At 46.2% G+C, this 22834-nt stretch overlaps 1 protein-coding gene across 4 annotated transcripts in view; it reads right to left on the reverse strand.

The window, feature by feature from the left end:
- Positions 1-21214: 21214 nt before the first annotated feature.
- Positions 21215-22834, reverse strand: part of TRIT1 (tRNA isopentenyltransferase 1) — a 46199-nt gene continuing 44579 nt past the window's right edge. For 3 of the 4 annotated variants that reach the window (XM_021095994.2, XM_003127821.6, XM_084964025.1), the window contains one exon: positions 21215-22321. In XM_021095994.2, coding sequence (XP_020951653.1) covers positions 22143-22321 — 179 coding nt within the window. In that variant the 3' untranslated portion in view covers positions 21215-22142. The remainder of the gene's footprint in view (positions 22322-22834) is intronic. The other variant, XR_014807514.1, reaches the window with a different exon arrangement.

Genomic DNA, 22834 nt, shown 5'->3' on the forward strand with positions numbered 1-22834 from the left:
AAGGAGCTTCTAGTGCTTTGCTCAAGATACACCCAACAAGGGAGTTTCCGTCGTGGTGCAGCAGAAACAAATTCGACTAGGAACCAAGAGGTTGCAGGTGTGATCCCTGGCCTTGCTCAGTGGGTTAAGGATCCGGCGATGCCATGAGCTGTGGTGTAGGTAGCAGACACAGCTCGGATCCTGTGTTGTGGCTGTGGTGTATGCTGGCAGCTGTAGCTCCGATTCGACCCCTAGCCTGGGAACCTCTATGTGCCGCAGGTGCAGCCCTAAAAAAAAGCAAAAAGAAAAGATACATCTGACAAAAACCACACCACTGCCCTCGGGGTCCAGAGTCCTTCCCACTTTTCACTCACTTGGGCTCCTAAGTCCAGATTTACTCCCCCACATGGCTGTTGGTGACCAGGCCCGATTTCCTCTGTGGGGACCCTGGTTCTTCACCTCAGACTCACATCCCTCTGCCTGCACCTCTGAGCAGCCATTGCTGTGAGAGGGGACCCCCTGGTTGAAGGGATGCCAGGCCCTGGAGCGGTGAAGCCACCTGCCCTGGACACCTTGGGGAAGGTGGCTGGAATAGGAAGCCAGCCCCGCAGAGCCCCTGGGTGGAAACAGGGTGAGAAGAAGGCCTCCCTCGGCAACGCCCACCCCAGGCAGCCAGGAAGGTGCTCCAGACTGGCCATCGAGGTCCCTCTGTGGCCTCCTGAGGACCTGTAAGGACCAGACCTGGCCTGGCTGGGAGGTCAGATTCCTCAGCCGAGGCGCTGCAGGCACAGGAGCGGCGGCCCGTGGTGGCGGGAGGACTCCTTTGTTCCAGGTATTTTCTCAACGGCGGGGCTGGGCTGCCTGCCAGGTGCAGGGCGAGGCTCTGGCCTCCCGCGCCCAAGCAGCTTTGCCGCCAAGCCCTGTGCCCGGCCCTGCAATTCCTTCCCGCGCTTTCTTGGCCAGGCCCGGCAAAGGGAGAGGCAGGACCTGCAGGGTCTCTCAGCACCGCAGCCTCATGTCAGGAGAAGGGCTCCTCATGGTGTTTGGCATTTAGAACTACATCTTTCAGGAGAATGGGTCAAAGATGTATGAAAATACAAACTGCAGTTAGAGTTCCCATGGGGCTCAGAAGGTTATGCTTCTGGCATTATCACTGCAGTTGCTCAGGTCGCTGCTGTGGCGCAGGTTTGATCCCTGGCCCAGGACCTCTCTCATGCCATGGGTGCAGCCAAAAACAAAACGAATATAAAACGTCAGCTCAGCAAAATATAATAAAGCTGCAGTGTCGGCCATGGGCTCTGTCTAGGTATGAATTCCAGCTCCACCACCTCCTAGCTGTGTGACCATGGCAAGTTACTTACCCTCTCTGTGCCTTAGTTTCCTCATCTGAAAATGAGGACAGAAGTGCAATGAGGACATAACAAGTTATTACATGTAAAGCTCTCAGAACAAACCCTGGGGCAGGGTAGGAGTTGTGGAAATGTTTACTGAAATTAGGATGGTGACATCAATGAGGATCTCGTTAGCCAAGACTCTTTTTTATTTGTATTTTTTTGTCTTTTTGTCTTTTTAGGGCTGCACCTTCAGCATATGGAGGTTCCCAGGCTAGGGGTCCAATTGGAGCTATAGCTGCAGGTCTGCGCCACAGCCACAGCAATGCCAGATCCGAGCACATCTGCGACCTACACCACAACTCACGGCAATGCCAGATCCTTAACCCACTGAGTGAGGCTAGGGATTGAACCCAAAACCTCATGGTTCCTAGTCGGATTCATTACCACTGCGTCATGGGGGGAACTCCTAGCCAAGAGTCTTGGTTGCACAGAAGAAAAAGCACTCAGGCAAGTTGAGTAAAAGAGAGGAATTTAATACAAGTCTTCAGAGGTGTCACAGGGAACCCAAGGATAGGGAACGAGGCCTCAAGGAACGAGGAACAGGATCTTCCAAACCACGGAGCAGACAACAAGCTTCTCTCCCTCTCTGGGCCTCACTGTCCTCCACTTCCTGAGCACATGGCCAGACATGACCAGCTCTTGGTTCTCAGGGCAGGTGAGCAGCAGCAATGGACTGACATCTCTGAATCCCAGCAGCAAAAATCAGGGCAGGGAGAACTACGCCCTAATCTGGGTCATGCACCAAAGGCCCATCATCTGTGGCGGAGGTCACAGCAGGGGCCCGGTCCTGGTACCCGGAGACAGAGGCACGGGCTGGGCAGACATGCCCCAGAGCACATAGCTGGCCCCGTGGTCCTCCTGAGTGGGGTCGAGAAACCTGTGCACTAGTCCTGGTGTTGCCTCAGGAAACCCCTATGTCTCTGGACCCTTTTCCTCTTTCATAGTCCTTTATCTCAGCAGTCGGGTTGTATTATTATTATTTTATTTTTTATTTTATTATTTTTTTTAGGGCCGCATTTGAGACATATGGAGGTTTCCAGGCTAGGAGTCAAATCAGAACTGTAGCTGACAGCCTACGCCACATTCACAGCAACGCAGGACCTGAGCCGTGTCTGCAACCTACACCACAGCTCACGGTGACGCTGGATCCTTTAACCCACTGAGCAAGACCAGGGATTGAACCTGCGTCCTCATGGATGCTCGTCAGATTCGTTTTCACTGAGCCACAATGGGAACTCCTTGGGTTGTGTTATAATTATGTGTTTGTGTATCTGTCTTCTTTGCTAGGCTGTGATTTTCTTTCATTCTTTCAACATAATAAATGTCTACCAAGCACCATCCTTGTGTTAGGGATACAGAGATGACTCCAACTCAGGGCTCGCTCCCTCTCAGGGGCTCAGTCTGGCTTGGGATGTAGTCATGCGAAACAGGTCAGCTTCAATGTCCAGTTCTGCAGACTATCTTTCTCACACCACTGATACTCAGTGTCAAGATCCCAGCCTTGTTTGATGAGGCTTACAGGTTCCTGAGCATTATGGAAAGTGGGTGTCCACAGGAAATGGCTCTACTGAGGCATGGCGTGGGTCGGCATCACTTCTGCTGGGTGATTCAAGGGCAAGAGCAGGACTTCACCAGCAAGTGAGGAGCAGAACAGGGGTTGTGGCCCTCAGCGCAGGTGATGGCAGTGCTGATGCAGGAGGCTGTGGATGTTTACCGGACACTGGCTTGGCTGGCATAGCACAACCTGGCCCAGCTGCTGGGCAGTCTCTTGCCACTGACTCTGCTCCTCTCCACGTCTTTCTTCCATCTCGGACCACGCTGATCTCCAAGATGAACTCCTGTCCCACTTCTCCACCTGAGTGACCCCTAACCAGCCTTCCCATGAGCTAGATGGGCCGAGCATCTTTCTGCGCTCTTACCAGTCCACCAATGGGGACTGAAGAGCAGAGACAATTGGAACAGATGGGTTATAAATGTGTTAACTTTACTCGCTGCTTCCTTTAGGACCACCTCTTAGGGTTTCTGTAAAGCCCACCACTTTGCCTTCAATATGATTCATGTGGGTGTCCACATTGAAGCCTAGTTTGGAAGTTAACTAAAATTAAACATGGGGGAATTCTCGTTGTGGCTCAGTGGGTGAAGAATCCGGCTGGTATCCATGGGGATGCGGGCTTGATCCCTGGCCTCACCCAGTGGCTTAAGGATCAGGCATTACCTACAAGGTGTGGCGTAGGTCATAGATGTGCCTCAGATCCGGTGTTGCTGTGTCTGTGGCAACAACTGGACCCCTAGCCTGGGAACTTCCATAAGCTGAAGATGCTGCCCTAAAAAGACAAAAACAAAACAGAAAAACTAAACATAGGGGTTTTTCCTCTTTCTCTTTGCATTCTTGCTGTAAAAACACTTTTCTTTCTTTTTTTTTTTTTTTTTTTCTCGGCTTTTTTTTTTAGGACTGCATTTCTGGCATATGGAAGTTCCCAGGCTAGGGGATGAATTGGAGCTATAGCTGCCAGCCTAAACCACAGCCACAGCAACACAGGATCCAAGCCACATCAGCAACCTACACAGCAGTTCACAGCAACGGCAGATCCTTAACCCACTGAATGAGGCCATGGATTGAACCCACATCCTTATAGATCCTAACCCACTGAACCACAGTATGAACTCCCAAAAATACTCATTCTTTTTAATTTATTTTTGTATTTTTTTAAGATTTTTTTTCTGGAGTTCCCGTCGTGGCGCAGTGGTTAACGAATCCGACTAGGAGCCATGAGGTTGCGGGTTCGGTCCCTGCCCTTGCTCAGTGGGTTAACGATCCGGCGTTGCCGTGAGCTGTGGTGTAGGTTGCAGACGCGGCTCGGATCCCGCGTTGCTGTGGCTCTGGCGTAGGCCGGTGGCTACAGCTCCGATTCAACCCCTAGCCTGGGAACCTCCATGTGCCGAGGGAGCGGCCCAAGAAATAGCAACAACAACAACAACAAAAGACAAAAAGACAAAAAAAAAAAAAAAAAAAAAGATTTTTTTTCTTATTTTTCTTCGAAAAATACGGAGTCTTGAAGGCAGTGTGTCTATTTAGGGCAGCACCTGCAGCTTATGGAAGTTCCCAGGCTAGGGGTCTTGAAGGCAATGTGAACACCTCTGATCAACTAGGGGAAGGTCACGTACGAGGAAGTGTGTGAAGAAAAGCACACAGATTCATATTTCAAGATGTTTTCCTCCCACACACATCCTCAAATAACTGTAAGGACAATGTGATAGGGTCTCTAGTTCAGGTCTACTGAGTTCCCAGCGCTCTGGCATGTGGCAGGAGACAGCAACAAGGACTGTGTAGTGGAGGTAACCCTGAGCTGAGCCTTGAAAGGATGAGGAGGACTTTCCAGGGACACAGGGGTGTGGGGAGAACATTCCAGACAGAATTAATGGTTTTGTAAGAACATGGAATGATGAAGGAAAAGCCAACTGTGTGCCAAGTCCCATTTTAATATGTACTTTTAAAATATTAATCATCACAACACCAGATTTTTTTTAAAAGATGAAACTGAAGCTCAGGGTGGTTCAATTATTGGCCCCAGAGTCCATATATGGCAAGAGGCAGAGCTGGGATTCAAGCCTGAGACGCTTGGCCCCAGAAGCTCTCTAACACACCCGTTCTGTCTAGAGGAACTGAATGTGGCTTTGTGATGGCGGGAGGAAGACTCAGCCGAAGGACTGAGCAGAAAGACCACAGAAGACCTGGTACAGCATCTCGGAAGCTCAGACTTTCTCCTGAGAGTAAAAGGGAGTCCTTAAAAAGTTAACCAAGGGCGTTCCCGTCGTGGCTCAGTGGTAATAAACCTGACTGGGATCATTTAGGTTCGATCCCTGGCCTCGCTCAGTGGGTTAAGGATGCACGTTGCCCTGAGCTGTGGTGCAGATCTCAGACTTGGCTGGGATCTGGCGTTACTGTGGCTGTGGTGTTGGCTGGCAGCTATAGTTCGGATTTGACCCCTAGCCTGGGAATTTCCATATGCCGCGGGTGTGGCTCTAAAAAGCAAAAAAAAAAAAAGTTAACCAAGACAGAACAGAACAGATGCAATTAAAAGGATAATGGATTGGAGGGGGCAGGACCAGCAGCAGAGACCAATTAGGAGGCATTTTTAAGAGTCTAAATGAGGGATGTGACCTGAAGAGCAGAGACACTTAGGTAGAATGTTGTGGAAAATCCATAGCCTTGTGACTGGAACCTGTGGATGTTACCTTATGTAGCAAAAGAGACTTTACAGATGAGATCAAGTTAAGGACATGCAGTTGGGGAGATTATTTTGGGTAATCTGGGTGAGCCCCATGTAAATCACAAGAGTCCTTAAAACGGGAGACAGGAGATGTGAGTAGCAGGAGGAAGGCAACGGGAGAGGAAGGCAGAGATTGAAGCGATGCAGCTCCAAGCCAAGGAATGTAGGCAGCGTCTAGGAGCTGAGACAAGGTCAGATTTTCCCCTAGGTCCCCCAGAGGGAACCAGCTCTGCTATACCTCGATCTTAGTCCCATAAAACTCATTTCTGACCTCCACAGCTGTCAGACAGTAAAGTTGTTTTGAGCCATTAAAATCCATAGTTATTTATTATATAAGCAAGAGGACACAAATACAGATGGTTTAGACCCGATGACCACATAGTTATGCAAGAAGGAAAGCCAGGAGTTCCCATGTGGCTGAGTTGCGGGGTGGTTCCACAGGTTAAGGATATGGCATTATTGCTGCAGCACCTCAGATCACTGCTGTGGCATGGGTTCAATCCCTGGTCCAGAAAATTCCGTGTGCCAAAAAAAAGGAAAGCCAGGAGTCATAGAAAGGGTTAAGGATGATGGCCAGACTTTTGGGTGATGGGGCCGGTAGTGGGATCATTATGATCAGGACTAAGAATAGTGAGGAAGGGGCATTTTGGGGAATAGTGGGAGGGTGGGGTGTTCGGTCTTGCACACCTCAAGCTCAAAGTGTCCAGGAGGGAGATCTGGAGCCTAGAGTGGACCCTGGACACCATCTGCATGCACAGGCTCAGGACCGAGGCTGTTGAGAGACCCCTGGGGTCAAAGACCCGGGTTTCTTTTCCTAGCTCAGACTTTGTGATGTGGAGTTAAAACTTCTCCTAAATGCAGCTGTTGAACACTCAAGCCCCAGCCCTAGCATCCTCTGCATACCCCTTTGGACTGGGTGACAGACTTCGTCCAGATGGCAGAAGCAAACCTGAGTCCTCCAAAGAGATGTCAGGGCCTTGCCAGGCAGCCCACAGGGCAGAGGTCCAAGGAGGCGAGCTCTGCTGAGTCACTTCTGCATGAGTTCTTTTGGATCCAGACTGGTCTTTTTGAAGACACAGTGTGGTGGTACAGAAGCCAGTTCTCCTCAAGTGGACCTGTGGCCTGCACCAAGGGCAGAAACAGGGACAGAATTTTCTCAGTGGAGTTTCCCACGGGTCAGATGAATGTTCAAACTCTGAATACAAAGTGCATGGGGTGAAAGTCACATATCATTAAAAACAAAACAAACAAAAACACCAAAGCCTGCTCATCCTGCAAAACAAGTGGGAGCTGAGGCCTGAGAAGAGATGAGATCGCTGACATCATTCAGAGAGGGCTTGTGGCTCAAAGTGGAGAGGTGGGCCAGGGAAACCCACTTCCACAGGGTGGGCAAAAGCAGGGAAGGGGGATACCCGACACCCTCATCTGGTGGTAAGTCAATGACGCTCGATGGTCGGATTCATTTGTATTTTATCTTCGAGAGAAGATAAAAAAAGGAAAGACAACGTGGGGAAATGTGTGTACCCATAAAACAACACAAAACCAAATACATGTTTATTTTCCAAAAAACTGAATTAAGCATGTATGTGTGAAACAGGATTCTACTCAAGAAGGGCTTAAACTGTAAACAAGGTGAATATAAAGTTAAATCAAGAGAAGGATGGTCTTACCAGTGAATAAAAGAAATGCAAACTCAGGTAACTTAAGACCACATTATAGGTTCATAAAACTAGAAAATGCAAAAGTAGGTATAGCAAAGCCCGAAGCTGGTGAGGCTGTGGGAAACAAGGGCACCACCAGCTGCAGGTGAGAGCAGCGTGCACACCCTGGAACTGAGGTCCTTAAGTTGCACATACAAAGAATTCCATTTAAGCAAAACTAGTGGTTTTAGGAGTTCCCATTGTGGCTCAGCAGAAACAAATCTAACTAGCATCCATGAGAGTGAGGGTTTGATCCCTGGCCTCGCTCAGTGGGTTAAGGATCCAGTGTTGCTGTTGCTGTGGCTGTGGCATAGGTCAGCAGCTACAGCTCCGATTCGAACCCTAGCCTGGGAACCTCGATATACTGTGGGTGTGGCCCTAAAAATCAAAACAAACAAACCAAACTTGGTGATTTTAATAAGAAAACAGAGGTGTCCAGGAACCCAAGGAAATATCTTAGACTCGGGACAGGGAGGCAGGGGTCAGACACCAAAATCGGGAAGCCAGCAGAAACCTCTCTCCTTGTCTGAACCTCCCTTACACATCTGCTTCTTTCCTCCTTCTCTCCACATCTTTTTGCCAGGCACCTACTCATACAGCAAATATTTATTTTGTGTATATGCCCAAACATTACATTTCCGTGTTCAAGTGTACCCAGCAAAGATTGAGCTGCAATTTGAAATTCTCCGGAGGCATCTGATTGGCTCAGCCTCGGGTCTTACACTGCCCTAATCAGCTAGAACCCAGGGGGCAGGGGATTTATCTCAAAGTGGGTTAGAATCTTTGATTCCTTTTTCCACAGGAAATTGGTGGATGTGATTAGATAAACTGGGAAGGGGATGCCCCAGGGCAGAGAAAGCTGACATTCACCCTCCACCTATCCAGAACTTCTGAACTCCAGGCCCTGCTTCCAGCCAGAACATCTTTTTCCTGCTTCCAAAACATTCCATGTCTTTAGAGCCCATTCTCCATAGAGCAGCCAGTTTGATCTTTTAACTGCAAATCAGATTATATTCTTCCACCGCTAAAAATCAAACAGACAAAACAGCAAAAAAGAAGCCAAGGGAGTTCCTGTTGCGGCTCATCAGTAACAACCTGACTAGTATCCATGAGGACTTGTGTTCGATCCCTGGCCTCGTTCGGTGGGTTAAGGATCTGGCATTGCCGTAAGCTGTGGTGTAGGTTGGCAGCTGTAGCTCCGATTAGACCCCTAGCCTGGGAACGGACAAATGCCGTGGGTGGGGCACTTTAAAAAAAAAAAAAGCCAAAAAACCCTCAATTCCTTCAGTGGCAATTAGAATAACACCCTTACTTACCAGGGCCCTAACTTATTTACCCCCGTCACTTCCGACTTTATTTTTTACAAATCTCCCCCTCCTCCACTCTGCCGTAGCCACTCCGACCTTGTTGCTTGTCCTTGAATAAGCCAAATTCATTCCCCTTTGGACTTTTGCATTTGTAGTTCCCTCTGCCGCACACTTGTGCACAGCTGACTCCCCGTCATGACCGGACTCAGGTGATGACATCTCCTCAGAGGGTCTTCCCTGACCATCCCATCTGAAGTAGTGACGCCCGCCTCAACACACCCATCTCAAGTTTCTCTCTAACCTGCCTTTCAGTTATTTCTTCCTAAGACTTAATACTGGTTGAACTTCCCTTGTTTATTAAAAAAAATTTTTTTTCAGAGTTCCCGTTGTGACGCAGTGGAAACGAATCCGACTAGGAACCATGAGGTTGCAGGTTCGATCCCTGGCCTCGCTCAGTGGCTTGGGAATCTGGCATTGCTGTGGGCTGTGGTGTGGGTCGCAGACACAGCTCGGATCTGTCATTGTTGTGGCTGTGGCAAAGGCCAACAGCTGTAGCTCCAATTGGACCCCTAGCCTAGGAACCTCCATAAGCCACTGGCGTGCCCTAAAAAAAGGCAAAAAATATATATATTTTTTTTCTTTCCTCTCCATATTGAGCAGGGACCTAGTCTGCCTCACTCCCAGCAGCAGAACTGAGTCTGGTTGGTACACAGGAGATGCTTAGGTTTCAGTGTTAGAGCACCAGAAGAAGCACTGGTGACCAAGGCTTTGGAGGTGGCAGACTGACTCACCAGCCACTCACATGTCCTACTTGTGTAAACCTGCACAAGTTGCTGGACTTATCATATGCAAAATGGGGAGGATAATAGTACCGCTCCCACACTATTGTTTGAGGATTAAATGAGTTCTCACATGTAAAGGGTTTATACAATGCTTACCACAGAGCAAGCATTCAAGTGTTTTCACCTATTATTCATTATTAATCACCAGTCCATTCATTTTTTGAATTCTTAAAATTTATCTTTCATCATTCCGCTCTCCGTATCTCCTCTTTTATCTTTTTTTCATAGCTTTATCAGTGTCCTCCGGATTCCTGGGAAACCATCCGAAGTTGGTTTTCTTTATCAAATCCACCGACTGTGTTCAACCTAGCATTCACTGGTTTCATGCAGGTTTTAATTCAACAGCCACCTTTTTAATCTCCTCTTAAACTCCCATATCTCAGATGATTCCATTTGCAGGATTGCTGGTTCTACACATTACTTACGTACGTTTTTGAAGCCTATCGAAACATCCATCAGCTACCGCCTACATTTTCTTCTGTTCTTGCAATAAGAGTTTTTCTGAGGTAGGCAGCTTCTCTGGATCTTCAGAAAAATGATAAACCACTCTCTTCAAAACTGGAGACTATTTCTTACTTAGCCTTATGGGAGGAAGTCTCTATCTAGGGGAACCAACCATCCTCATCCTGTCCGCTCAAACTGAGGGGCTTCCCAGGACATGGCACTTCAGTTTGAACACCAGGAAAGTCCCGGTCTGAACAGGATGAGTTGGTCACCCTGCCTCCAGCTGTAGATGGCGTCACAAAGGGGTGCCCTGTCACATTGGTACGGACGTCCCTCCAAATCTTTCCCAAAGGAGGAAACCATCTTCTAGTACCTAGAACTACTCGCCGTCCCAAGGAACTATATCTAATCACTTGTGATGGAACATGACAGAAGAAAAAACGAATGTTTATATATGTATAACTGGGTCACTTTGCTGTACAGCAGAAATCGACAGAACACTGTAAATCAAGTGCAACAGAAAAATTTAAAAACACACACACAAAAATGACCGGGGGGGAAGAAAAAAAGGAACATTTAAACATGTGACACTGTCTTGGAAATAAAGAAAATCAACTTCCATCAACCCCAAACCTCCCGCAAAAGCTCTCCCAAACCTTTGGTAACTTGAAGACCAGACCACATTGACCGTGGCCACTCTCTCTCCTCCCGTTTACTCCTCAAATTTGCTAACCCAAAACCTAAACTTCTTTTTTTTTTTTTTTTTTTGGTCTTTTTGTTATTTCTTTGGGCCGCTCCCTCGGCATATGGAGGTTCCCAGGCTAGGGGTCCATTCGGAGCTGTAGCCCCCGGTCTTCGCCAGAGCCACAGCAACGCAGGATCCGAGCCACATCTGCGACCTACACCACAACTCATGGCAGCGCCAGATCCTTAACCCACAGAGCAAGGCCAGGGATCCAACCCGCAACCTCATAGTTTCTAGTCGGATTCGTTAATCACTGAGTCACGACGGGAACTCCCAAAAACCTAAACTTCTCTTGCCGAGGTTATCACTGACGTTCTGTCACTAAAATCCACCGAATGCCTCTCATTCCTCATCGTGTGTGTACGTTCTTCTCTGCTGACCACTCCCTTCTCAAATGCTTCTGTGGCCCCAGACTCCTGCTCTCTCCTCCTCTCACTACTCCTCAGTTCCTGATGTAAGCTCCTCTCACACAATGTCCATGTTCCTCAAGTTCCGTTCCAGACCTTTTCTCTTCTCACTACCCCCCTACCCCAGTGACCTCATCTCCCACAGCTTCAAACACCATCAGTGCTAGGGGCTTAGAGATCCCTATCTCCCGCCCAGAATTCTCTCGGGGCTCAACCTGAATATCCAGTTCCGTACTGTACTTCCCATTAGGAGTCTCCACAGACAGTCTGATCTCAACAAGTCCCTAACTGAACTCTCCCGAGGCCTCAGGCCAGCCCTGCCCTCCTCCTCCAGTGCTCTCCACCTTGGCCAAAGGATCCACCATCCATCAATTGCTCAATGTTTGACCCCTTTCTACTCCCTCACCACCCATATTTAATCGATCACCAAGTCCTGTAAATCCTACCTGGTAAATACTTGAATCACCCCGTCTCTACTGCCTCTAGGCTGTCTCCGGCCAATTCCGAGTGATTTCTCCAGCAAACACATCTGATGATGTTATCTTAGGGTTAATGGTTTACCGGGCCCTCTATGACCTAGTTCCGGCAGACCTCCCCAGCCCTTCTCCTGACACTCCCCTGCCTGGCTCACTCCCGTCACTTTTTCTGGTGGTTTTTTTTTTTTTTTTTTTTTTTTTTTGGCTTTTTGCCTTTTCTAGGGCATATGGAGATTCCCCAGGCTAGGGGGTCTAATCTGAACTGTAGCCACCAGCCTACACCAGAGCCACAGCAATGCGGGATCCGAGCTGAGTCTGCGACCTACACCGCAGCTCACAGCAACGCCGGATCCTTAACCCACTGAGGAAGGCCAGGATCGAACCTGAAACCTCATGGTTCCTAGTCAGATTCATTAACCACTGCACCATGACGGGAACTCCTGGTGTGTTTCTTAGATGTCATTTCCTCAGATAGCCTTCCCAGGTTCCTCTGAACGGGGCTGGCTACAATTACGAGTGTTCCCTCAACATCCATCTCTAATGTAACATTTATTATATCAACTGAAATAGCCTGGAAGACTTGAACTCTGAAGGCAGGAACTATCTTGTTCACTGATCTATCTCTGGCACCTAAAATGGTGAATAGTAAGCACTCATTTAAATCTGTCAAGCAATTTAAACAGACATTCCTAACTATACAGCTTTCATCTGTTTATCGGTTTAGGCCCCCAAAGTTCTCCGCTTGCCTTTGCATTGGTCCAGTTCAAGTTATCGTGTGTCTCAAGGAAAATACAGCTGCGTTGGTGGATGGCTCATCTGAAACAGCTAGAAGCCGCATCATACAGTGGAACGAATACAACGACAAAACCAGGGTTCCAGCCACAGCCCTGCTACTCTGTGTGCTGTTATGGGTGACCCGCTGGACCTTTGAGCCTCACTTTCTCCACCTGAGAAATAAAGTGGCTAATCTAGATCAGTGATTTTCTACATATGTTCCACAGGGGAGGAGACTGACTTAGAGGGTCCCAAGGCCCCTGTGACCCACCCAGACCCCAAGCCGCTCTGATTCAATCTATATTCTGTATTGGAGTTCAGGTGAGGTTTTCTTTAGAGGAAGAAAAAAAAATGGATCCACAGTGAAAGCAAGTTTGAAAACAACTGAACCAGATGAATATTGGATTCTCTGCACTCTTTGCATGGCGACTTTTTTTTAATTTGAATTTTTTTTTAGGGCTGCACCCACAGCATATGGAATTTCCCAGGCTCGGGGTCGAATGGGAGCGATAGCTCCTGGCCTACACCACAGCCACAGCAACGCAAGATCCAGCTGCATCTGTGATCTATACCACAGCTCACAGCAATACCTGATATACCTGATCCTTAACCCACTGACTGGGGCCAGGATGGAACCCGAATCCTCATGGTTCCTAGTAGGATTTGTTTCTGCTATGTCACAAGGGGAACTCCCATGTTGACATTTAAAACAACTAAAAAGTGGAGTTCCCATTGTGGCTCAGTGGTTAACGAATCCGACTAGGAACCATGAGGTTACAGGTTCAATCCCTGGCCTCGCTCAGTGGGTTAAGAGGATCCAGCATTGCCATGAGCTGTGGTTGTACGTCGAAGACAAGGCTCAGATCCCTGGTTGCTGTGGCTCTGGTGTAGGCAGGCAGCTGTAGCTCTGATTAGACCCCCATCCTGGGAACCTCCATATGCCATGGGAGTGGCCCAAGAAATGGCAAAAAGACCAAAAAAAAAAAAAAAAAAAAAAAAAGTAGTGTCTAAAAAGCACGTGGCACAAAAGAAATGAATCCAACTAGCATGACATTGTGGGGTTTGATCCCTGTGACTTGTTCTCCTGATTAATGGTGTGGGGTGGCATATAAACAATAGAATTCAGCTCTATTCAGCAGCCACCCTTGGAATTTCTAAGTTGAAGTCAGGTCTACTTTCTTTTTTTTTTTTTTTGTTTAGGGCCGCACCCAAGGCATATGGAGGTTCCCAAGCTAGGGGTGGAATTGGAGCTACAGGTGCCGGCTTACACCAGAGCCACAGAAACGCGGGATCTGAGCCATGTCTGCGGCCTACACCACAGCTCACGGCAATGCCAGATCCTTAACCCACTGAGCAGGGCCAAGGGTCGAACCCTCATCTTCATGGTTCCTAGTCGGGTTCATTAACCACTGAGCCACAAAGGGAACTGCAGGAGTCAGGTCTACTTCTGATGTGAGGTGTGGAAGCTTCCAGTGATCACCTGAAGAAAACTGGTTGGCATGAAGGAAAAAGTGAAGCCAGCATTCAGAGAAGAGAAAGGCGGGGCAGATGGTGCTGGTGGTGACAGAGTCCCTGGTGGCAGCTGCTCCTGATGCCCAGAGGCACCAGATCTGCCCTTCAGGAGTGGCTTGGTTGTTCAACCTGTCCTTAGATTCCATGAGTCAATAAATCCTTCTTTATACCTGAATTCTAATTGGCTTTTGGTCCCTTACAACTGACAACTCTACATTAAGTCACTCATATAGTAGGAGTCTGTTTCCTCATTTGTAGAAACTCCTTCAAAGATTCTTAGCAAAGACTAGTGAGATATGTAAGTCTGTTAAAATCATACTGAGCTATAAATACATAAGGAGTGACTGTGACAGATGTCAGATGGTGAAGATAATGGCAAGGGCCACCCCAGTGGTTTGGACGTAGCATAAGATCACCCCTGCTGCTAGAAAAACAAATGTCTTGCTGACGAGAAGGCGGTTACTCCACAGTGGATATCCACAGCTTGTCTGTCCAGTTACGCTCCCTCCCAGCAACCCACACACCCTACCTCTGGAAATCACTTTCATTTCATCCACTTCGTTTCCATGGGAACTGCCCTATTCTTTCAAGACTCTAACCCTAGCCTGGCCAGTAGGCCTCAGGGTAAGCACCAGACTCAAGCTGGGCTAACGAATCCCTTTCTTGGACCCTTCCCCCCCCCTTAATTGTGGTAAAATATACATAAAATTTATGATCTTAACCATTTTTTAGTGTACAATTCAGTAGTGTTAAGCATTTCACACTGTTGTGCAACCAATCTCCAGAGGTTTTTCATCTTGCAAAATTGAAACTCTATACCCGTTAAACAACCCATTTCCTCCTTGCTCAAGGTCCTGGCAACCTCCATTACACTTTCTGTCTCTATTAATTTGACTACTTTAGATACCTCATATAAGTAGAATCACACTGTACTCATTCTTTTTTGACCGGTTTATTTCACTTAATAATTATTATTTATAATATCCTCAAGGTTCATCCATGTTGTAGTATGTGTCATAATTGCCTTTCTTCTTCAGCCTGAATAATATTCTATGTATCTACCACGTTTTGTTAATCCATCTGTCCATGGACAGACCCTTGGGGGTTATTTCAATTTTTTGCTACTATGAATAATGCTATGAACATGGGTGTGTACAAAAATCTCTTCAAGACCCTGCTTTCTGTTCTTCTGGGTATATATCCAGAAGTGGAATTACTGGATCATATGGAAATTCCATTTTTAATTTCTTCAGGAACCACCGTACTGTTATCCATAGCAGCTGTACCATTTCACATTTCTACCAACAGTGCACAAGGGTTCTAATAGCTCTACATCCTTATCAACCCTTGTCATTTCCTAGCTTTTTGGTTTTTTTCTTTTTTTTTAATAATTTTATTTATTTATTTAGTCTCTTTACCCTCTCTAGGGCCGCTCCCTCGGCATATGGAGTTCCCAGGCTAGGGGTCGAATCAGAGCTGTAGCCACCGGTCTACACCAGAGCCACAACAACACAGGATCAGAGCCGTGTCCGAGACCCACACCACAGCTCTCGGCAACGCCGGATCCTCATCCCACTGAGCAAGGTCAGGGACCGAACCTGCAACCTCATGGCTCCTAGTCGGACTCGTCAACCACTGTGCCACAACAGGAACTCCTGTTTTTTTTTTCTCTTTAAAGAATTCATCCTAATGGGTGTGAGATATCCTGATACTTTCAAACTTAGAACCAGAGAAAGCATCAGGACAATCTCTCTCAAATGTAAAAGCTGGAAGAGGTAAAGCTTAGGTGCTACTGGCAGCTTGGATCTCCCACCACGTAGAGAGAGCCTGTTTGCAGTAAGAAGTGAGAAAGTGAGACTACACAAAGTAAGTGCTTCTGGCCTTGATGTTTTTCTGTGCTTGAATTTCATTGAGATACCTCAGTAACCCTATTATAAACTCACTTCTTGCTTAAGGGAGTTTGAATCTGGCTTGTAACCATGTTTCACCTAACATAAACATCTTCGTAGAAGAGTTACTTCTCCAAGAGTTCTTTTTTTTCTTCTTCTTCTAGTCCTGATTCCTTTTTATATGTAGATGGGATATAACTAATTTGTACATTTAAAAAGCACTAAAGGAATGCCCTTGGAGAAGTACAGCATAGGTTTGAAGTCAGCCCAAACTGGCTCTGTATCCCAGCTCAGGAAATGTTTACTGAGTGCCTTTCAAGCAGAAGGCCTGCTGTAGGTGCCAGGGATAAAGCTGTGGACAAAAACCCTGTCCTCAAAGACCTGTTCAGTGCTCAGCAAATATCTGCAGGTCTACTCTGTGGCGGCCATCATTAAGCTCTCTGCATATGTATGCCTGTTCATAAAACGGGGATGATAACTTACCTTGTTCCTCTGTTTAAAAGAATCATTGTAAGGTATGCATGTATTTAACTCAAAATGCCTGACACACAGTAGCCATGGTGACATTTAGACACAGAGTCGTGTCTCATCTAAACTAGCCTTCATACTCATCGGGTACCCACTGTGTGTCCCACATTTGCCTTAAGATAGGACTCACATGGCAGGAGGATTACTACCCAACAAGAGCATGCGATAGTTACAGATGACATGTTCTGAGGCGAGTAACGAAGTGCAGAAAATTGGTGGATAAGAACACAGACTTTGGTTTCGAAATCCCAGCTTGCACTCGGGAAAATCACTTAACTCTTTAGCTTCCTCAGCTTAAAAACAGTTAAGAACAACAAAGACAATACCACCTCATAGAGCTGTTGTGAGGACTAAGTGAGTGATTATACATAACCTACTTAGAACACGCCTCGCACATGTACCATATAAAAGTACATGCTAATACAATGTATAAACTGCCATAGGAATACATAGGAAGGAGAACCTAAGCCTCCTAGAGCAGCCAAGAAAGCATTGTCTAAGGAGAGGATATCAGATCTGGGCTTGAAGGAGGTACAGGAGTTCACTAGGTCAAGAGGGGGGCAAGGGCATTTCAGGTTAATCAAACAGTTCAAGCAAATGAGCTAAACCATGAAAAAATCATGTGCATTAAAAACAAGGAAGCTCCCTGGTGGCTTGGTGGGTTAAGGTTCCAGCACTGTCACCGCTGTGGCTCAGGTCGCTGCCACAGCGTGGGTTCGATCCCTGGTCCAGGAACTTCGGCACGCCAAAATTAAATTAAAATTTTAAAAAATAATTACAAGAGTAAATTTTAAACAATAATGACGAACAGCCAAAGCTTAGTTGGGTATCAGATAAAGCCAGAGGCATCAGCACTGTGGACCGCCAGACTAGTCAGTTTTATGTCCTAGCTTGTTCTGATAACTTTTGGGGACTGACACCATGCCATAAACCAACATTTTAGTAGCATTATAATTTTTTTTCCCCAATGAAGCAAATAAGTTCGATTTTTACCTACCATTTACTGGGCACCGCAGTGCCAAACACTATGCTGCTTTCAAAAAGACCTTAATTATTCCTTACAATGTTCCCTGGAATGGAGGTAATAATTCCATTTTATATATGAAGAAACTCCGGCTGCCTGAACAACTTTCCTGGGGCCACACAGACAGGAAAGCCTTGGGCAGTCTGTTGTTGTTTTGTTTGTTTCTCACATTAAAAGAGCCTAGAGGTGGATGGTTATGGCCCTTGGCTCAGGTATTCCACAGTGCCACCATAACACTGTCTATCTTTCCTCCCCGCCATCTTTAGAGCATTAGTCATTGGCCCTAAGGCTCAGTCAGTCTAATGTTCACTGTAATGCTTTTTTATTCCCACCTTAAAACCTCAGCAGCCAGGATTTTGTCAAGTTTTGCTTTCTTAAGTATTTCAGAGGGCAGCTCATACAACTCACTGATTTCGCAGATGGGGAAATCGATTTGCCCCTAGCAAGCTATCAGAGCTAATTAGACAAACCAGTGCTCTTTCCACGAGACTAATTTAGTGGAGACTGCAAGTTGCCCACCAAAATCTGTTCTCCCATTCCTTCTTGGCACAGGGCTTGACTACATTTCTCAGCCTCCCTGCAGGTAGGTGTGGCCACATGACTACGTTCTTGCCAATGGAAAGTAAGCATAAGTATGCATGCTGCTGCAGGGTCCAGGACTTAAGGCATCTGGTGTGCCTGCGCTGTGCTTTGACCCCTTCCCACTGGCTATAATCAGTGATGACCCAACTGTATCCAGGCAGGTGCCCCCCCCACCGCCCCCGCCACAGAGGGTGGAGAAGCAACATGATCTAGGGAACCTGTGTCCCTGGATGACCGCTTGGAGCTGAGCTGCCCCACTGACCTGACTACTCACTGTGGAAATGCCAACTCCCCTCAGAGTTGTTACATGAGAAGGAAACAAACTTCTTTGTTCTTTAAACCACTGTACTGCTGAGTCTCTTTGTTACAGCAGCTTAGCTCTTTACCCTAACTAATACAACCATGCAGCGCCCTTTGTATGTATTCAAAATAGCTTTACAAATGACCTGCCAGACAGCCATCTTCTCAGAAAACTGCCCTAACCTCCCAAGTAGGTGATAATCAAATAATGAAATTCCTTCCTGTAGCTACTATCCCAAGATTTCTTCATCCTAGTTAAAGGTTCTTTAACGATTAAAGCACATTATTTATGTAGAAACCCACTTAATTTGACACTGTCACTGAATTCAACAAATATTTGGCTTTCTAGATGGTGGAGATATATAATTAGGATAATGCATTCATAAAAGCTTATTTTCTAGTGTTTTTCCTGTTTCTGTTTTAATGCTGTGCTGAGTTTTCAGTAGAAAAATCTTTTTTGTAGAATGTGGAACTGAGGCTAAGAACATAAATAATTACTGAGAATTACAAACGTTCACAACATGTACCTAGACTATAGATGAAATGTTCTCTTACTTAGCCCTGAAAAATAAGCAAGATACACCTATCTATGCATATATCGATTTTTTTTTTCTGTCTTTTGTCTTTTTCAGGCTGTACCCAAGGCATGTGGAGGTTCCTAGGCTAGGGATCCAATCAGAGCTATAGCTGCAGGCCTACACCACAGCCACAGCACTGCAGGATCCAGGCTGCATCTGCAACTTACACCACAACTCATGGCAACACCGGATCCCCAACCCACTGAGCGAGGCCAGAGATTGAACCTGCATCCTCACAGGTACATACTAGTTGGATTCGTTAACCACAGAGCCATGACGAGAACTCCACGAAATATTTTAAAGACTAAAAATCCACCTTTCTTTCCAGAGTCAAAGTATCTCCTACATACTTTTCTTCTTTTAGAGCCACACCCGCAGCATATGGAAGTTCCTAGGCTAGGGGTTGAACTGGAGCTGCAGCTGCTGGCCTACACCACAGCTTTAGCAATGCCGGATCCTTAACCCACTGAGCGAGGCCAGGGATCAAACCCTCGCTCTCATGGATGCTAGTCAGCTTCATTTCTGCTGAGCCACAATGGGAACTCCATTCCCACACACTTAGAACAGCAATGTCTGAACTAGAAGTATCTAAGGTCTAGTCAAGATTGTTATTTTGTCAATTATCTCTCAAGCAAACTGAGGGAAAAAAGGTTTTTACCAACAGAGGCAAATGGACCAATAGCTTTCCAAGTGCTGGAATCAATTACCAAAGCCATTTACATAGCACTGCCGTGGACTGGAGACTGTGGGTACCTGGCTCTGCCTGTCTAGGGATTGTTTGAGGCCAGAGGGTATAGCCTTACTCCAGGTTGAACCAAATGCCCAAGGCTGATCCTTTCCCGCTCTCAAATGACATGTGGTATGAGATTTGGCAGTTGAGTGAGGTTTGCTAAAGGTGCCTAGGACATCACAGACTGGTGGAGGAGAAGCCACTGAAGCCAAGCCAAGAAGCCCACCTGTCCAGATCACATTGTACCATGTACACCTTGGTCCCAAGACTCCTGCCCCATCATCATGTGGTGCCATGCTGCACCTCGACACCCCCTCCCCGCAACATACACACACACTCCCACATACCAAGGGAGGGCAGGGCTGTGGATTACCTCAGTTCAGAGTAAGTGTCCTTTCTTTGTAGCCCTTATCACAGCTGTAATTCTGTAATTGTCTGATCAGTGTGCACTTTTTTGATCTTTGAATTCCCATAGTCTAGCACAGCACCTAGCACATAAGAAGTTCTCAAATATCTGCTGGCTGGCTGAAAGGGCTGGCCATAGCTTGACAATTCCTCAGAGGCTGGTTTTGGCCTAACCCCAGCATCTGAATGAAGTTCAGTGTGCAAAAGTGAGAGTACCCTGCTTATAGCCTGGGGTCGACAGGGGGACTGTCTAGAGAGTGGTAAAGAACAGAAACAGGAGACCTGCCAGAGGCAGCAGAAACCCATGCACACTCAGGCATTGCCAACAGGTAAAGTAACAAATGAAGACAATATGTGGTATTTGTTATCTTTTGAGTAAGGGGAAGAAATGCGTTCATTATTTATTTTAAAAGGCTCTTCTGCCCACTGTGGCTCGGCAGAAATGAACTCAACTAGTATCCATGAGGATGCAGGTTCGATCCCTGTTCTCGCTCAGTGAGTTAAAGGATCCAACATTGCTGTGGCTGTGGTGTAGGCTGGCAGCTGCAGCTCCAATCCAACCCCTGTCTGGGGACTTCCATATACTGTGGGTGTGGCCCTAAAAAAAAGAAAAGAAAAAGAAACGCTCCTTCCATGATCCCTCTCACTTCCCTCCAAAGTGAAATTCTACACAGCTCTTATGGCCTTTGATATTCTCTTAGCTAAATCTGTTGTTTGTGCATATATACAATATTTACAAGCTCCCTGAAAGCAAGAACCATATTTCATTTTATCTTTGTATTCCCTTTAGCCTACTTTAGGGGCCTCTCATGTAGTAGATTCTGCACAAATAAAACACTGCTTGAGTGGGATATTATTGCTTAATGGGTTCAGAGTTTCTGTTGCGGATGATGAAAAAGTTTTGGTTGCACAACATAAATGCTGCTGAGTTGCAAACTTAAAAATGCTTAATTTTATGTTGTACTCATATATGTGTACTCACATTGCTGGTACCTCAGGTCACTCCAGTAAGAGGGCTTCAACTGGAAATAATAAATCTCCAGTAAAAGACCCTCTGATGTCTTCCAGGAATGTAGGAAGTGCTCATTAAACATGTGCTAAATAAATAAATAGACAGCATATAAAAAATGTCAACTTTTGAGTTCCCTTGTGGTGCAGCAGGTTAAGGATCCGGCACTGGCACTGCTGTGGCATGGGTTTGATCCCTGGCTCAGGAACTTCCGCATGCCGTGTGCACAGCCAAAAAAAAAATGAAAGAATGTCAACTTTGAGAAAAAAAATCTCAGGTTTAAAACAAAGCACATTGTTAGATATGAATATAAACATCTTTTTAAGGCCTAGAGAGGCTCTTGCAAACTTTTCCTTTATTTAACTTTCAATAAAAATAAAAATTCCTAACTCAATAGAGAGTAGTGATTACCACATAGGAGGAGCTCAACAAATGTCAAAGTCCTCAGTTTTCAAGTTCCATGTCACAACCACTTCAGTCTGATTCTCTCCTTCTCGAAGGAATTCCAAAAACTGGTTTGGTTCACTTAATTATCTCACGGGGGCTGATCCTTTCCTGCCATTCACTCAAATCCACAACTCCTGAATTGTGGCTCACAATAACTCAGTCATCTATTAAAGTGTCTGGAAATTAGATATTTCTAGCCAGAGTCAGGGACATAAAACTTCTTTTTTTTAAGGGATGCAGTGAATCCTGGTATTCATCACCAAAAAGATCAAGTGTAAAAAAGTGCAATCTGTGCCTCTTTTAAAAATAGAACCTTTAAGGTTAGAAGAAAAAAACAAACAAAAAAAATCCCTTCCCGAATTCATCATTACCAGACCAGACACATCAGCCACACAAGGAGCTAACAAGACCTGCTGTTTCCATGACAGAGAACATGAGACTTTAAAACCACACCACTGATAGAGTTCCTGTTGTGGCACAGTGGTTAAAGAATCCAACTAGGAACCATGAGGTTGCGGGTTCGGTCCCTGGCCTCGCTCAGTGGGTTAAGGATCCGGTGTTGCTGTGAGCTGCGGTGTAGGTTGCAGACGCGGCTCAGATCCCACGTTGCTGTGGCTCTGGCGTAGGCCGGTGGCTACAGCTCCGATTAGACCCCTAGCCTGGGAACCTCCATATGCAGTGGGAGCTGCCCTAGAAAAGGCAAAAAGACAAAAAACAAAACAACAAACAAAAAAAAACACACCACTGAATGAGAGAACTGGACCCCTACCACCTTTCCAAAAGCCACTGGACAAGTCCCTTAAATGCAGGATTTCAGCTCTTCATCGTTCTGATCATTCTGCCTTAGGGGTCCCTTTTCTTTATGCTCTTTATCATGGCCTGGGGAAATACTCTGACTTTCTATAGTGGCGATGGCATCTGTGTCCAGCCTTCTTCTTTTCTTCAGATGGTACAAGTGGGACTTGGATTTCATATGCGCTAAGACAAAACCAAAAGAAAAAGAAAAAAATTTAGAATTTTCTACAATTTTGGAAGCATGCGAAATTAACTACAGAATCCTTTAACAATAATAGGATCAACACAATAATTTGTACAGCCATAGCTGCTTAGCATTTTTAAGAGAAGAATAAATCATATGGACAGCTGGCTAGCAAACTAGAGTGAGCTGCCACGTATCCTGTACACCTGCTAAGCACTCTATATCACTAATTCACACTACAATCTTGCAGGACAGTATTATTCGGCTCATTTTATATAGGAAGAGACTGAAGTCCAAGGTCACACAGCAGGTAGGCTCTTTAGGTTACCTATAGCTTAAAAAGAGACCGAATTTTCAAAAAATAGGGCTTTAGACTAATTTTCCCATATGGGGCTGCCCATTACAGACACATTTCTACTCACATGGCTCAACCAAGTTACAAATTCAAATTCTTGTCTGTACTGCAGGACAGATGCTTAGGCCTACAGTAGCCAGAGCATCCCTTCCCATCT

Source organism: Sus scrofa, chromosome 6 (assembly GCF_054392235.1).
Source record: "Sus scrofa isolate SSC_HxYL_T2T_F1_AM1 chromosome 6, Sscrofa_HxYL_maternal_Yorkshire_Landrace_v2.0, whole genome shotgun sequence".
In the NCBI taxonomy this organism is placed as follows: Eukaryota; Metazoa; Chordata; class Mammalia; order Artiodactyla; family Suidae; genus Sus; species Sus scrofa.